The sequence below is a fragment of the Anomaloglossus baeobatrachus genome, chromosome 11 (genome assembly GCF_048569485.1).
Source record: "Anomaloglossus baeobatrachus isolate aAnoBae1 chromosome 11, aAnoBae1.hap1, whole genome shotgun sequence".
Classification (NCBI taxonomy): domain Eukaryota; kingdom Metazoa; phylum Chordata; class Amphibia; order Anura; family Aromobatidae; genus Anomaloglossus; species Anomaloglossus baeobatrachus.
Genome location: NC_134363.1, coordinates 74,446,596 through 74,462,724, shown reverse-complemented (window position 1 = coordinate 74,462,724; position 16,129 = coordinate 74,446,596). Strand labels below are relative to the sequence as shown.

At 49.8% G+C, this 16,129-nt stretch overlaps 1 protein-coding gene across 2 annotated transcripts in view; it reads left to right on the top strand.

Annotated features, from left to right (window-relative positions):
* Window positions 1-16,129, top strand: part of LOC142256868 (sulfotransferase 2B1-like) — a 120,926-nt gene that overhangs the window by 90,394 nt on the left and 14,403 nt on the right. For both annotated transcript variants that reach the window (XM_075328812.1, XM_075328811.1), the window contains exons 4-6: window positions 9,347-9,473; window positions 9,555-9,649; window positions 11,732-11,912. In XM_075328812.1, the coding sequence (XP_075184927.1) occupies window positions 9,347-9,473; window positions 9,555-9,649; window positions 11,732-11,912 (403 nt within the window). The remainder of the gene's footprint in view (window positions 1-9,346; window positions 9,474-9,554; window positions 9,650-11,731; window positions 11,913-16,129) is intronic.

The window sequence follows — 16,129 nt, the reverse complement described above, 5'->3', positions numbered from 1 at the left end:
AAAGAGGACCAACCACCAGGATTTTCCAATATAAACTAAAGCCAGTGCTATTCTTGCACTATCATGCTGATTCTATACATACCTTTAGTTCTGAGATCGGATGAATAGTTTTTGAAATACAGGCAAGTAGTTTGTGAGATGCACTGTTATTTGATTGATAGCCACTACAGAATATGTAATAGGTGGACCGGATTTTGCTAGTTATTCCCATCCCTGTCTGCCAGTCTGTACTTCCTCCCCGATGTCCCTTCCTCCCTCCTTCCTCCCCCTGTAATAACAGACACAAGGGGAGGAAGGACAGGCAGGCTGACAAGGGCGGGAATAACTATCAAATCCAGACCACCCACCTATTAGATATTCTGCAGCACCTATCCATAAAGGAACAGTGCATTGAACATAATTTACTTGCCTGTATTTCAGAAAGTGTGCATCCGATCTTACAACTAAAGGTATGTATAGAATCAACATGATAGCACCAGTATAGCACTGGCTTTAGTTTATATATGAAAATCCGAGTGGCTGGTCCTCTTTAATTGAGTCTGTCAGCACAGAATGACTGTTTGAAGATTGAATATGGCCAAACATATAACCCACCTGTTTGTTTACCATCTATCTTCGCCTTTCTCTGCCTCCATAAAGACAGAGCTGTCAGAAAAGAGGAAGTGAGGGAAGAGAAAACAAATAGGTGGGAAACGCACTTAAATGTTTGGCCCCGCTGTGACGCCCTGGACTAGCTAGGTAGTCACAGTTAGAGCCCCGCACAACACCTGTCCCCTAACAAGGTGTCATCAGCCAACCATTAAAACCCTAGTCACCTCTCTCAGTGCTTGATGGACACACCAGGGGTTGGATCCAGGCGGTTGGCCACACCCACCGAGGAGTTCAGAAGCCTGAGGCAGGATAGTTCAGTCTGTGAGTGGAGTCTAGTGAAGGTGAAGTGAAGTGGAGGCAGGCCTGTGTGTCAGGTCTACAACTAACTGACAGGTGCCAGGGTTGGAGCCCAGGCACCTTTGGCTAGGAGGCATACGTAGGCCTCTGCCTGCAAGAGCCAGGAAGACGGCTCAGTGGAACCGTGGTGGACTGGGACAGGGTAGTGGCCCGCCGGTACCAACCCGGGGAACCGACTGAAAACCAGAGCACAAGTGGGGGTACTCAGACCCTGAAGCTAGGTACAGAAGCTACGGGGGGCTAGCTAATTAACTGATTGCAGCCAGGACTATAGGTCCTTTCCCGACTGAAGACAACAGCCCAACGAGGGGGATAGAAAGCCACCGCCCAGGCAGAGAGATCCCACGGGCCAGCGTCTGCGGGCAAAGGGCTCCTCCGACAATCACAAGCCGGGGAGCGGACTCCTGTATTGCAAGTTCAGGAAGTCCATCAGCATTCAAACAGGTGCAGGAGAAAGGCAGAGACCACCAACCGGGTGGGGGATCAGACTGCAGTCGGCTGCGGGCACCGACCACCATCACCTTGGTTTACCAGAGACTTTTGTGTGTTACTAATCGTGAGTATACCAATTAATACCAATGGGAGCACAATGGTGTGTAAACAAAACTATCACCAATGAATATATACATATACTCCACAAGATAAATAGGAAGAAATAATCGTGAGTATATCAGTGCCCTCTGGCCGCACACCTCCCTGCACCGCCCAACTACTGCCCCAACGGATCCCGGGGCCACCATCCCTGCCCACAGAGGGCTTAAGATCTTGCTGCGCAACATCTTCCCCGGGTGCTCCGTAACTGCAGCGGTGGTGTCCACCTTCACCACAACCCGTGGGTGGCATCACAAACTTAACCATGGCTCCAGCCGTACACTTACATCCCCTAAACTGCCAGCCCCTCTTTCAGATCGGAGTGACCACAGGACCCACGGGTCCGGAGATGCTTGAGCCATCCACCAGCGAGCCCGGATCCGAGCATCTCAGTCGCAACCGAGCCCGGGGCGGTACACATCGACTCTTCTGGCGCCACAAACAGGATACTTACCTATTCACTTACCTAGTGAAGTGCGCCTTGAAGTGAAGTCAGCGGTGATCCGTTGTAAAGTTTTCAGAATCCGCCATCTTGCCGCCATCTTTTAGCGCGAAGATTCCCGCCAGAGTCTTCTTCCCCCCAGAAAGGGTGCGAAAGCTGAAGCCCCGCCTCCTGGGAACACGGCCGTGCAGCAAAGCCGGAAGTCGCAAAACAAAACTTACCGGCCGAAAAATGGAGTGCCGCAAAAAAAACAAGTGGGCGCGGATGGAAGATGTCGGCGTTCAGGGAGCAGAGCGGAACGGTGCCCATCACCGGAGTGGCGGGGCTCATAAGTGGCAGAGGCGGAGTGGCTATTGATGCGGAGGACCGCAGCCCAAACCAGCTGCCCGCAGGGACCGCTGCCTGGCTGGAACAGGAGCTGGCGCGATTCTGCATCCGGGTAAGAGCACAAACGCTGCAGCAGGTGCTCGACTGGAAGGCGGAGGTCCGGAGAATGGTTGCCGTGGTGTGGACCCATGAGCAGGGGGCCGCATCAGCCGTGCCGTGTCAAGACAAAGCCACGCAGACCCCCATGTCGTCCCTCATCAGCTGGGAGCTGGAACCCGCCAGTACCGTGACAAGTGAGCTCGGTGTAGCGCAGCTCATGGAAGAAGAGGTGCCATCTACGCTGCCCCCGCCGCCATTCCCAGGGATCTATTTCACCTGGAAGGGGAGCCCAGTTTCCCACCCGAAGTCCCGACTGAAGACAACAGCCCAATGAGGGGGATAGAAAGCCACCGCCCGGGCAGAGATATCCCACGGGCCAGCGTCTGCGGGCAAAGAGCTCCTCCGACAATCACAAGCTGGGGAGCGGACTCCTGTATTGCAAGTTCAGGTAGTCCATCGGCATTCAAACAGGTGCAGGAGAAAGGCAGAGACCACCAACCCCTACCGATATATCGACGGGGTCATGTGGCGCCCCTGACCTGGTCAGGCACCACTGAGTACTGCACCCATGCTGGGGACAGTACAATACAGGTAATCCAGAAGGCTGACAGGGGTGTGGAACACAGGCGCATAGTGATCAGGTCTCACACATGTACCCATGAGAGGACCCCTGGGGATCCCAGGAGGGGGAAAAGCCTTGACCTTCACTGGAATAGTGGAGGGGGCCAAAAGCCTCCATCTCCTCTCAAGGGGTATGGTAGAGAGTCTGGTTGCTAGGTGGCGTAGGCAAGCACAGGAGAGGAGGAGCAGTGAGTCAGTTAGAGGAGAACTCCATAGGGCTCAGTGAGGAGCAGACCTGTGGGGTGGATGCTGTCTAACAGCGCCCGCGCAGTGGCTACTGACGGGGGAGAACGGTCAACTAGGAGTGCTGCCTGAAAGCCAGCTTCAGCTAGAGAGAAAGCACGGAGTGGGAAGTAAGGAGACTGCTAGAGAGCACCAGGCCCAACCGGGCGTCAGATCCCGAAGCGAAGATAGATCCAGCTTTCTTCTGCTAAACCTGCCGGTGTGGGGCTCTCAAAGCCCACACCACAACACCACAAAAGCCGCAGCCACGTAACCGCAGTGAGGGCCCATAGGTCACAGGAGGCAAGCAGCTGGAGTGGCCTGGTCCGGGGAACAAGCAAACGGCAAACAAAAGGGGGAGAGAGGCTGCAGCATCTTCCCTGGGCGACCCCCATAGGGACTCAAAGTCGGGGTTACCCCAAACCACCAAGGGCTAAGGAAGGCGAGTTAGTAGTCACCCTCACAAGTCAGCCTGAAGGACACCTGGTTCCCACTTGGTTCATCCCAGCTACGCCCGGGTCACTCACCCTGCCATCAACTGTGAGTAAAAACCCTGAAAGACATCCTGCCTGTGTTGAGTCATTCTGCGCCTTGTAGTTCTACACATCTACACAGGGCCCTGGGGCTTGCCTCACTCTCAGGAGGCTACTACAACTGGCTGCACTCACCATCAGCCCCAGGCATCCCTTAACCTGCAGTGGCGGTCCCCACTGACCGCAAATCTGAGAGTGGCGTCACGACAAACTACAAAGAAGGTTTCCCTACCTGTGACCAGACAGATCCATCTACGTGGAGTCCCTGAAGGTAATGCACCGACACAGCGTTCTCGGGGCTTCACATCTGGCGTCACGAACAGGATAAGGACTAGACCTGTCCAGACAGGTGACCATGTGCCTGGGCGGTCCGCTTGAAAAATTGGAAGCGCCGCCATATTGCCACCATGAAAAGCGCGCTGAAAAACAACAGCAGCCCGCGCTGGAAGAAGTTACCGCCCACGAAGAGGTGTGGCTACCCAGAGATCCCCTGCAGAGTTCTGACCTTGCCAGCTATGAGAGTGGAAGCGTCCAGAGACGGCGGGAAGGAAAGAGAGCCACAAGCCTGCTGCTGGGAGAGGAGCTGCTGAAAGAGGCAGAGCAGAAACTGAACAGCTTGCTATCAGAGGCAACGGCGAGTCCACAGCTGGAGAGTCGTGCAGAAGAGGGCGCAGAAGAAATGGCGTCTGACCGCAGAAATCCAGAACCGGGGCTCCGCTGCCTGGTGGTATCGGGAGCTGGCCCAGTTTCTGCGACCGACTGGAGAACCGGGTCGTGGAGCAGATTAGAGAAGAACGGATGGAAAATGCTGGAGATGGCTGCCCGCGGTTCGGGCCTATGAAAGGAGAGCCGCGCGCCGAGTGCCAGACAGGACGGCGATGACGCAGACCCCGATGCTGCCACCGGTGGGTGAGTCGAGTGATGGCCCCCGGCCAGCGCAAGTGCCCCGACCCCTTGCTGCCACGCCCGCGGTCCCCCGAAGAGGCGTCCGGGTGCGGCGACGCTGAAAGCAGGCCCGCAGCCACGCCAGGTGCGGCCTTCCAAGCCCCAGCGGCCGCAGCGATGCCCTGCTCGGCCCACCACGACCCGGTCCCTGCAGCAACGCCCAGGTCCGGCCCGCAAAGAACCGGCTGCCACCGCGACCCCTCATCCGCGTCGCAGGCGTAACACTGATCCAGGCCGCCGCCAGCCAGGGCGCGGCCCGCCAAGACCAGGCCGCCGCCATGCCAGGCGCGGCCCGCCAAAGACCAGGCCGCCGCCATCCAGGGCGCGGCCCGCCAAGACCGGGGCCGCCGCCATCCAGGGCGCGGCCCCGCCAAGACCAGGCCGCCGCCATCCAGGGCGCGGCCCCGCCAAGACCAGGCCGCCGCCATCCAGGGCGCGGCCCGCCAAGACCAGGCCGCCGCCATGCCAGGCGCGGCCCGCCAAGAGATTACCTCATTATTTACCCCGGCCTGCAAGGCCAGAGCAGACACCGCTCCCCAGTCCAAAGAGGTCCCTGCTAGGAAGACCCTGATAGGAGAGGACCCCGAATACTGGAAGCTGAAGGCTGACCTAGAGGCCCAGTTCCCGCAAGAGATGGTGGATCGGTATCTGCTCCCTCCGCATACCCCCAAGGAGATTCAGGCAACCCCTGCAGCCGCGCCAGAGAGTCCACCGCCCAGACCAGCTGAAGAAAGCCCATCCCCAGCACTGCCACCAAAGGAGTGCCAAGAAGAACTAAGGGGGAGAGGAGGCCAGGAAGCTGAGGAGCTGACTCCAGAGCCATACCCAGAGCCGGAGATGTTGCCCTATTCCCGTTGGGATGAGGAACCCCGTTGGGATGAGGAAGACCTGACACCGTCCGCTGACGAAGATCTGCCTAAAAGTCTCACCTGGAGTTTGCAAGCTGTACCACGCAGAGTTCAGGCCGCAAGACAAGGCGTCGCAATAGAACAACGCTGTCCCCTGCACCACAGTCTCCAGAGCAGAGAGAAGTCACAGCCAGAGACCTACAGGAGAAAAGGTTCCTGAGAAGAGCCAAAGCCCAGGTCAGAGGACCCCTTTGCAGAGGAGTAGTGGAGGATTTCAATTTGAGAAGTGGATATGGATTCATTGTAGCACCTGGTGTGAAGGAAGGGATATTTGTCAACCGAAGAGATGTGAGCGCTCATCTGCCTAGAGGACACCCTGGCAGAAACCTAAAGATGGGGATTCAGTACAGTTTACCATGCATCAAGGCGAAAGAGGACTGTACGCGCTTGACGTAGCACTATGTACCAGCAAACCTTACAGCCACCCCATGCTACAAGAAAGAAAAGACAGAGATAAAGACACAGATGAAGATCAAGAGAGAAAAGACAAGGAACCTACAGATGAAACTACCACAGACGACGATAAAGAGCAGGAAAGCAGCAGGTGCCACCGCCATACAGGCTCAAGCCCTGGTAAAGAGGAGTAAAGTAAAGTAAAGAAAGAAGTACAGAAGTAAAAGTTTTGAAAAGTTTGGTTTGCAACGTTCAAGTTCAAGTAATGTGCCCACAAAAACTATTGTGAGAAAACCATAAACCTTAAGGCTATGAACTGGCTATAGCCACAAACTCTCGCAGTGTAAATAGTTACACCAAAGGGCACCACCGCCACCAGAGTCAGCCTGTTTAGGGGCTTGGCTCGTCTGCAACCAGGAGGAGCCCGTCCGTATATTAGGGCCTTGGCTCACCTGCAACCAGAGAGCACGCCTGTTTATGGGGCCTTGGCTCACCACCACAAAGAGGGTACCTGGTCAGCACCAACTGTGGAGGCCGCCTCTGCATCCTGCCAGAAGAGGCTGAAGGCGCGGATCCACCAGGCCAGGTATACCCTGAAACCACCAGCCCATGTAAGCCGCCTCTACATCCTGCCAGAAGTGGCTGAAGTCGCGGCCAACGTGAAAGGGTTTTGGGTGGGTTAACGGACTTGTGGGTGGAGGGTGGTGATGTATGGTACCTGGTGCTTTTAAAATGTTTTACATGTTTTAATGTTTTATGCATTTTAAAATGTTGTCTTGCAGCCCGAGGACGTGCTGGTGATAACTAAGGGGGAATGTGGCGCCCCTGACCTGGTCAGGCACCACTGAGTACTGCACCCATGCTGGGGACAGTACAATACAGGTAATCCAGAAGGCTGACAGGGGTGTGGAACACAGGCGCATAGTGATCAGGTCTCACACATGTACCCATGAGAGGACCCCTGGGGATCCCAGGAGGGGGAAAAGCCTTGACCTTCACTGGAATAGTGGAGGGGGCCAAAAGCCTCCATCTCCTCTCAAGGGGTGTGGTAGAGAGTCTGGTTGCTAGGTGGCGTAGGCAAGAACAGGAGAGGAGGAGCAGTGAGTCAGTTAGAGGAGAACTCCATAGGGCTCAGTGAGGAGCAGACCTGTGGGGTGGATGCTGTCTAACAGCGCCCGCGCAGTGGCTACTGACGGGGGAGAACGGTCAACTAGGAGTGCTGCCTGAAAGCCAGCTTCAGCTAGAGAGAAAGCACGGAGTGGGAAGTAAGGAGACTGCTAGAGAGCACCAGGCCCAACCGGGCGGCAGATCCCGAAGCGAAGATAGATCCAGCTTTCTTCTGCTAAACCTGCCGGTGTGGGGCTCTCAAAGCCCACACCACAACACCACAAAAGCCGCAGCCACGTAACCGCAGTGAGGGCCCATAGGTCACAGGAGGCAAGCAGCTGGAGTGGCCTGGTCCGGGGAACAAGCAAACGGCAAACAAAAGGGGGAGAGAGGCTGCAGCATCTTCCCTGGGCGACCCCCATAGGGACTCAAAGTCGGGGTTACCCCAAACCACCAAGGGCTAAGGAAGGCGAGTTAGTAGTCACCCTCACAAGTCAGCCTGAAGGACACCTGGTTCCCACTTGGTTCATCCCAGCTACGCCCGGGTCACTCACCCTGCCATCAACTGTGAGTAAAAACCCTGAAAGACATCCTGCCTGTGTTGAGTCATTCTGCGCCTTGTAGTTCTACACATCTACACAGGGCCCTGGGGCTTGCCTCACTCTCAGGAGGCTACTACAACTGGCTGCACTCACCATCAGCCCCAGGCATCCCTTAACCTGCAGTGGCGGTCCCCACTGACCGCAAATCTGAGAGTGGCGTCACGACAAACTACAAAGAAGGTTTCCCTACCTGTGACCAGACAGATCCATCTACGTGGAGTCCCTGAAGGTAATGCACCGACACAGCGTTCTCGGGGCTTCACAGTCACATCGTTAGTGACGCACATCCGGCACCGGTAGTGACATCGCAGCGTGTGACACAAATGAGCCACGATCAACAAGCACAAAAACGTTAAAAATCGTAGCTTGTTGACATGTTGTTCATTTCCTTAATATCACTGCTGCCACCAGTACGATGTTGTTCGTCGTTCCTGCGGCAGCACACATCGCTATGTGTGACACAGTGGGAGCAACGAACATCTCCTTACCTGCGTCCACCGGCAATGCGGAAAGAAGGAGGTGGGCGGGATGTTACGTCCCGCTCATCTCTGCCCCTCCGCTTCTATTGGCTGGCCACTTAGTGACGCTGCAGTGACGTCGCTATGACGCCGAACGTCCCTCCCCCTTGAAGGAGGGATTGTTCGGCGGTCATAGCAACGTTGGTGTCAAGGTATGTGCGTGTGATGCTGCCGTAGCGATAATGTTCGCTATGGCAGCGATCACCAAATGTCGCACGGGCGACGTTGGCGGGTGCTATCGCTAGCGATGTTGCAGCGTTTTAAGTACCCCTAAGACAAGTGGTAGGGGGCTTACTTTTAAATTGCCAAAACCCAACAACCGCGGTAGTGGTGCTCTAACTGTAAAGCGGGCTTTACACGCTGCGATCTCGCTAGCGAGATCGCAAGCGATCGTACCCGCCCCCGTCGGTTGTGAGACACGGGCATATCGCTGCCTGTGTCGCACAACCTCGCTTACCCCCGTCACACACACTTACCTGCCCTGCAACGTTGCTCTGGCCGGCGACTAAGGGGGTGGGTAGTGCGGCGTCACAGTGACGTCACACGGCAGGTGGCCAATAGAAGCGGAGGGGCAGAGCTGAGCGTGACGTAACATCCCGCCCACCTCCTTCCTTCCGCATAGCGGCTGGGAGGCAGGTAAGGAGAGCTTCCTCGTTCCTGCGGTGTCACACGAAGCGATGTGTGCTGCCGCAGGAACGAGGAACAACTTCGTTACTGCTGCAGTAACGATTTTTGAGAATGGGCCCCCATGTCACTGATGAGCGATTTTGCACGTTTTTGCAACGATGCAAAATCGCTCATCGGTGTCACACGCAACGGCATCGCTAATGCGGCCGGATGTGCGTCACCAATTCCGTGACCCCAACGAGTTTGCATTAGCGATGTCGTAGCGTGTAAAGCCCCCTTAAGTCTAGACTCATTGTTATCTGTAGGGTGGATTACGGTATTTAGTTTGGAAGCTCTTGAAATCCCTCTTTTTCAGGTGAAATCTGTCCTAGGACTAATCAAACTTAATCTCAGATTAAAATGGTATAAATAATCATATACAAATCTACATTTTCATTTCTTGCTTTTGAAATGTTTGTTTTAGATCATATATACAATCAGAAACCCTAAAGATGCAGCAGTGTCCCTTTACTATTTCGCAATAATGAGTGCATTCTACAGAGATCCAGGGAGTATGGATAGTTTTCTTAAAGAATTCTTAACCGAAAAGAGTAAGTAGTAAAAGCAATGTAAACTTACAACAGTGCCAGTTAGTTATAAATATATTCTAAGTTCAATTTTATTCATTGCAGTGCCTTATGGGTCTTGGTTTGAACATGTCAAAGGATGGATGGAAATGCAGGGAAAAGATAACTTTATGTTTCAAACCTATGAGGATCTTCAGAAGGTGAATGGTTATGAAATTCTTGACATGTAGAGGCAGCAGTCATGCTAATATCCATTGTAATTATGGACACACAACTCATAAAAGAGACTTAAAATATCTAATAGATTTGATTCCAACCTCTGTGAAGTTCAATATCAGGAGAATAGAAGTTAAGGTTATGTCTATAAGTCTGTGCATTGTAGTCTTTGGAGACAGCTAAGCAAAAGAGCCAAAGACCTATGGGCATCTTATCATCACAATAGTCATGGGCGACCACTTACAATAAGAGTGGCTTGCCATAATTGTTTAATGTGTAAAAAAAAAAAGTATATTGAAGATGTTGTCCCATAATCGTTAATCATTGCCACCATTCAATAAATAACAAAAAGTGTCACTTATCAAAAGTGAATGGAACTCAAGTTATGAACCCACAAAAATTCTCATGCTGCCACTTCTCAACACAACAAAACAACACCGTGTGTTGCTCTTTTGTTAGAAGCCCGTATGGCCTAAACATGCTGTCATAGACTGCATCGTCGCCAGACTTGTCTCCCAATGAGCACATCTGGGATGTCATTGGTTGCCAATTGCACAGGGAGCTGCCGGCAGCGGATCTTGATTGTTTCTGTGCCCAAGTACATCCAGCCCAAGTACAAATTTAAAAATTTCTATTTTCTCATATTTTGCATAACATTGACATATCCATCCATTCTGTGATTTCCATAATTTCACAACGGTTCATAGTAGAATCATAGAATGTTAGAGTTGGCAGGGACCTCAGGGTCATTGTGTCCAACCTGCTGCAGGATTCACTAAAAAATCATAGACAGATGTGTGTCCAGATTAGACTCTGTTTGAAGATTTCCATTGAAGTACAACTCACCACTAGTGATGGGCGACCCAAACTGTAAAGTTCGGGTCTGTACCGAGCACCTAGTCTCCATGTACGGACACTCAGGTTTGGCCCGCCGGGATAAAGGGCTCAGAGACTGCAAAAGGAATCAATATTGTAAATTAAGCAGGAGAATTTTATATACCGAGTTTTTCCACGGCTGTCACACTGCTTCCTGGTCTGATCATTAAACCTTATGAATATTCACTGCTTCCCCTGCCCACCCTCTGTGTCGGCGTCTGTGTTTGATTGTCTTCACACTAGTTGTCTGGGTTAAAAAAATGGTTTGTGAAAATAAATAAATAATTTGAAAGAATGATGTGGCGTTCTCCGTATTTTGATACCCAGCACAAATAAAATAGACCACTGCAGGCTTCAGCCCCTTACTGTGTGTTTTATCTCTGCTGTGTTTCAAAATATGAAGGACCCTATGCCATTTTTCTAATTATTATTTATTTTTACATTCCACTTTGGAGACCCAGACAGCTAATGTGAGGACATCACATTGTTGGTGTGTTTTTAAACTCACCTTAGGTAAATTCATTGAACTCAGTGCTGGATTTGACTATGTGCGCACATTGTGTATTTTTTTGCAGAAATCTCCTCACTAAATCTACATTTCCTGGCAGAAATATGCACCAAAAAGGTATCAAAACTGCATCGCCAGGAGATGCAGTGAACTCACCTCAGCTGAATTCATTGAGTTCACTTCAAGTGAGTTCACAGAGTTCATTGAGTTCACCTGAGGTCAGTTCACCTGAAGTCACAGCTGGAGTACCATTTTACCTCCAGCTGTGACCTCAGGTGTACTCACTGACATACTCCCTCACAAATGTGGCTCCATGAGTGTGTTCTGCAGGCACCAATGAGCGGTCACATTTTCTAATGTAACCGAGCACTGTGACCTCCGGATGTAGCAGTGCCAGGATCATCATGGGACCTCATGTGGATTATGTCAGACCTGCAGAGCTGTTTTGGTGTTTAATAAATTGGAGAAAAAGGGTTTTCAATTACCGTTCACGCACTGAGCCGCCTACCGACCATAGCGGGTCGATGGCAACACTAATAAATAATATTGTGCTGCACTGGCAAACACCATGAATGAAGTTTCGGCCTCATGTGGCCTCTAGCATCTGGTCTCAACATAAAAGTAGAAAAAAAAATAACTTTATTATTAAGCTAAATATTGCATTTTCTTAAATCGGCAACAGGACCTACGAGGAAGCGTGATTAAGATTTGCACATTTCTTGGAAAAGAGTTAGATGACAAAGCAGTGGACTCTGTGGTGGAAAATTCTTCCTTTAATAACATGAAGCAGAACAAGATGGCGAATTTCACTCTCCTCGCTCCTGGTTTCATGGACCATGAGAAAAGCCCATTTATGAGAAAAGGTAAGAATTAATGTACCATATTGAGAAAAAATATGTATGTGTAGTCAAGTAGTCAAGGTTGCATTCTGCATTTTTCTGCCTTAGGCATTTTAAGTGGTCAGACTAGACTAAGGGTAGAAGCACACAGCATCATTACCGTCAGACCCCGCCTGTAATCTGTCTAAAAGTGCGCAAAAAGAAAAGAATGAACATATGAGCAGTAATGTCAGAACGACTCACTGTTCATAGATTTTGTAATTTGTAACTTCTCTTTACAGTTTCAGGCTTTAAAAGCCGTAAAGTGGCTAAATAGTTATCGGTCCATGCTTCAGATGGCTTCCGATTTTTCGTCTTTTTCAGGTTGATGCGCTCTATAACCTACATGAAAAAGCCCTAAATAAACGTTAAAAAGCCTGATCATATGCAATGCAATGTAAAAATGATTTGCTGTTCATATGTATGTGCCGCTGCCGCTCGGATCCAAATCCACGGTGGCTCGAGGGGTCTCCGGACCCGAGGAGTCGGGGTCTCGTGGCCACTTGGAATAAAAGGGGGGTATTTACAGGGGAAGATATGGAAGTTTCGTGACGCCCCCCGTGATGCGTGGTAAGATTGGAGTACCACTGCTGCGATTGGGAGTACCCAGTGGCGATGGTGTGGGCAGCCAGGTGTTTAACCCCTCCATGGGTAGGGGTAATGCCCCGGGACTCGTTGATGGCGTTGGGGAGGTGCCGTCGGGCCGGTAAAGGTTAATTGTGTACTCACTCAGTCCAATAACACTGATGCTGACAACCGTGGTAAACCAAAGTTATTGATGCACTGCAGCAGGGAAGGAGCACGCCTGGATCCCATGCCCGTTGGTGTTGCTTGTTAGCCTGTGACCTTAACCTTGGCACCTCTTGTCTGTAGTTGGTCCGTTTTAGCATGGAACTAAATGGGTCCCGCTCACCAGTATGGCTAACTGGGTGAGCTTGCTCTCAGGGTTCACGCTTGGGATTTTCTGGACCGTGTAGTGGGAAAGTCCTATCCCCCTCGTCGCGCTAGTACCCCGATTTTGGAGCGGGTGGAGAATGGATCTTGAAGGCTCTGTCCTCGTCGGGTAAATTACCAGGACGCCTGAAGCTACTTCCCGGCCTAGGGTCCACGTACCCCGTCGTGCCCTGGCCCCTGCCTGGAGATGGCACAAGGCCGCCGGCTGTCCTCCTCGACAGTCTGTGCCTCTTTTCACGATCCCCCTGCGACCGGGGTCCAGCTCCTACCAGGCCCAGTCCGTCTGCCACCTAGTATACCAAGGAGCCCAGCTCCTGACCTCTCCTCTTAAGAGTCACTCCTCAACGAACTAACAAACTGTCTCCTGACACTCCTGACCTCCCCTAAACCAACCCCCCAAGTGGGCGCCCCTATTCCCTTCAGGTCAGCCACTGGTGTGTCTGGTGGGTGTGGTGCAGAGTGTTCCTAGGGCTTTGATTAGCTTGTTCTTAGCAACACTAAAGGTCAAGGACCCAGTAACCAAGGAGGAGGTGGATATCATGCAGAAGGACAGATTGCACAATACCCTGTGACGACCTGATAGGCCAGGGCGTCACATATATAATCCATGACAACCATCGACTCCCTGCAAGGTTCTTATATAAGGAAGTAGAAGTGTTGCCCACACCCACTCAAAGAAAATGTTCTGTAATGCATTGTACTGTTTTAAAATGTGGTTTTATGCATTTAGTTTGGCATATCTAGGGTTAACAGTTGAGACTGGACCAGACTGGGAGGAGTTACGGGCAGACAAGAGAACTGTTTCTGGGGACAGTCAGTGACTAGTGATGGCCGGGTGAACCCAAACTTCAAAGTCCACATCCGCGCGGGATCCCTAGTACCTGTGCAACAACCCCGGGCCCAGAGTTCTCAGGGTATGTTCCTACGTTACAGATTGGTGTGTAGATTTTCTGCATCTCCTGGCAGGAAAAATGCTGCAGAAACAAATTGTTTTCCTTTTAGTGATGCGTTTTTTGATACGTGTTGTTCTTGCACTGTGATAGGAAAAACACTGGAAAAAATGCAGAAACAATTAACATGTCAAATGTTTGTTTCAGATTTTTTCTGCACCAAAATTTGCAAGGAAAAAATCTGCAATGTGTGTACAGCACTTCAGGATTCTCATTGACTTTGCTGGCATGTGTTATCCCTTGCAGATTCATTAAAATCTGCAATAAAAAAAACCCACATAAAAAACATGAAAAAAATGCAGCGTGTGCACACAGCCTTAGTTTAGATTTTTTTCCTCTCTTTATGGCATTCACTATATGGGTTAATATGTTTTATATTTTGATAGACTGGACTTTCATGGACATGGTAATGCCAAATATGGTTTTTTTTATTATTATTATTTAAAAAGGCTGATTTGAATTTTTATATTTTGTGAATTTTTTTATTTTTATTTTTTCATATTTTTAAACTTTTTTTTTTTACAATTTTTAGTTCCTATAGAGGATTTGAACATGTGATCATCCAATTGCTTATATTGTATGCTGCAATACCACAAAATTATTGTATATAGTGAAAATTGCAGTCTCCTAAAAAGTTCAGCCTTGACAAAAGTACCATTATAGCCTTAATGGGGTCTCCAGTGGGTCCCCAGCTGCTGTGCTAAGCCATCACGCCCCTGCAATCACATCTCGAGTGGCTGAAGGGAGCCAGTGCATGTGCATCAGCTACCTCTCCAATTTATATGATGCTGTCTGAGATTCACTGCAGCAACTAAATAGTTAATCCCAGCAATAGGGACAGTTTTAGCTGCTGCTGTTAGAGACAGATAGTGGTGTTGTAATATAGACAGCATCCACCTCCTCTGGAGAGAGCATAGCTTCTGAACCCCCTTCACACATGGTGACCTCAAGACTCATGTACATGTTCTGTACATACATTTTCAATATGAGGTTAATTTTCTGCACCCCTTTTCAATAGTACGGTGCAGGATTGTTGTATAACTTTATTAAACATGTTTTTTGTATTGTATTTTTTTTTAAAATAATGGCCCCCAATGATAGGCCATCAATAACTGATTGGTGGGCGTGCAACACCCAGCATCCCCTCCGATCATGTTTTACTAGTGCCAGCGGTGGCCAGAAGTTCTCAGATGCTGTTGGAAAACAGCAGCTCCTTCATTTCTATAGTGTACTGCAGATTACCCCCTATTCAAATGACAAGTGGATTAATCTGCAATAAATGGTTGAACCTCTATAGCTTTTTCCTAGCAGCAGCCGAGAACTTCTGGACGGCACTGGTAACAGCTGTTAGGCTGGGGTTCCAGCTTCGCACCCCTACCGATCAGATACTGGTAATGTATCCTTAGGATAGGCTATCACTGAAAAAGTAGTGGGCAACCCCTTTAATTCTACATGACCGTATGTGCGACTTATTGTATATTGACAATTTTTCAAGGATGTACAGTCATATGAAAAAGTTTGGGCACCCCTATTAATGTTAACCTTTTTTATTTATAACAATTTGGGTTTTTGCAACAGCTATTTCAGTTTCATATATCTAATAACTGCTGGACTGAGTAATATTTCTGGATTGAAATGAGGTTTATTGTACTAACAGAAATTGTGCAATCCGCATTTAAACAAAATTTGACCGGTGCAAAAGTATGGGCACCTCAACATAAAAGTGACATTAATATTTTGTAGCTCCTCCTTTTGCAAAAATAACAGCCTCTAGTCGCTTCCTGTAGCTTTTTTTTTAACAATATTTTTATTCAAATTTTCCAATAACATATAACACTGGCATAAGCGAATTCAGCATTGTAAATTCAATACAAAAACATTACATTGTCCTGTTTGATCATCACAAATTCCATACCAGTCTTTAAAAGAACCGAAGTCCTCAGTGGTTGATACCTTTTAATGGCTAACTGAAAAGATGGTAATAATAGCAAGCTTTCAAGACTACTCAGGTCTCTTCATCAGGCTCAGTATAACACAAAATCTGAAGAGTCACATATTTATACTCAACAGGACATTGAATAGGGCAGTAAAGAAAAGAAAAAAAAAACAAAAACAAGTTACATGAAACAGAACTATCACTATGGCAGGGGGGCAAGCTGTTGTGGCCATAAATATTGCTGCAGTTCAGTGTGAAAGTTTTATTGTCCTCTGATAAGGGTCTGGTCCAGGCTGTGACACGCTCGGATGGTCAGAGGAGCACATCTCTTAACTGATGTAAAAATACATGAATCCATGAAA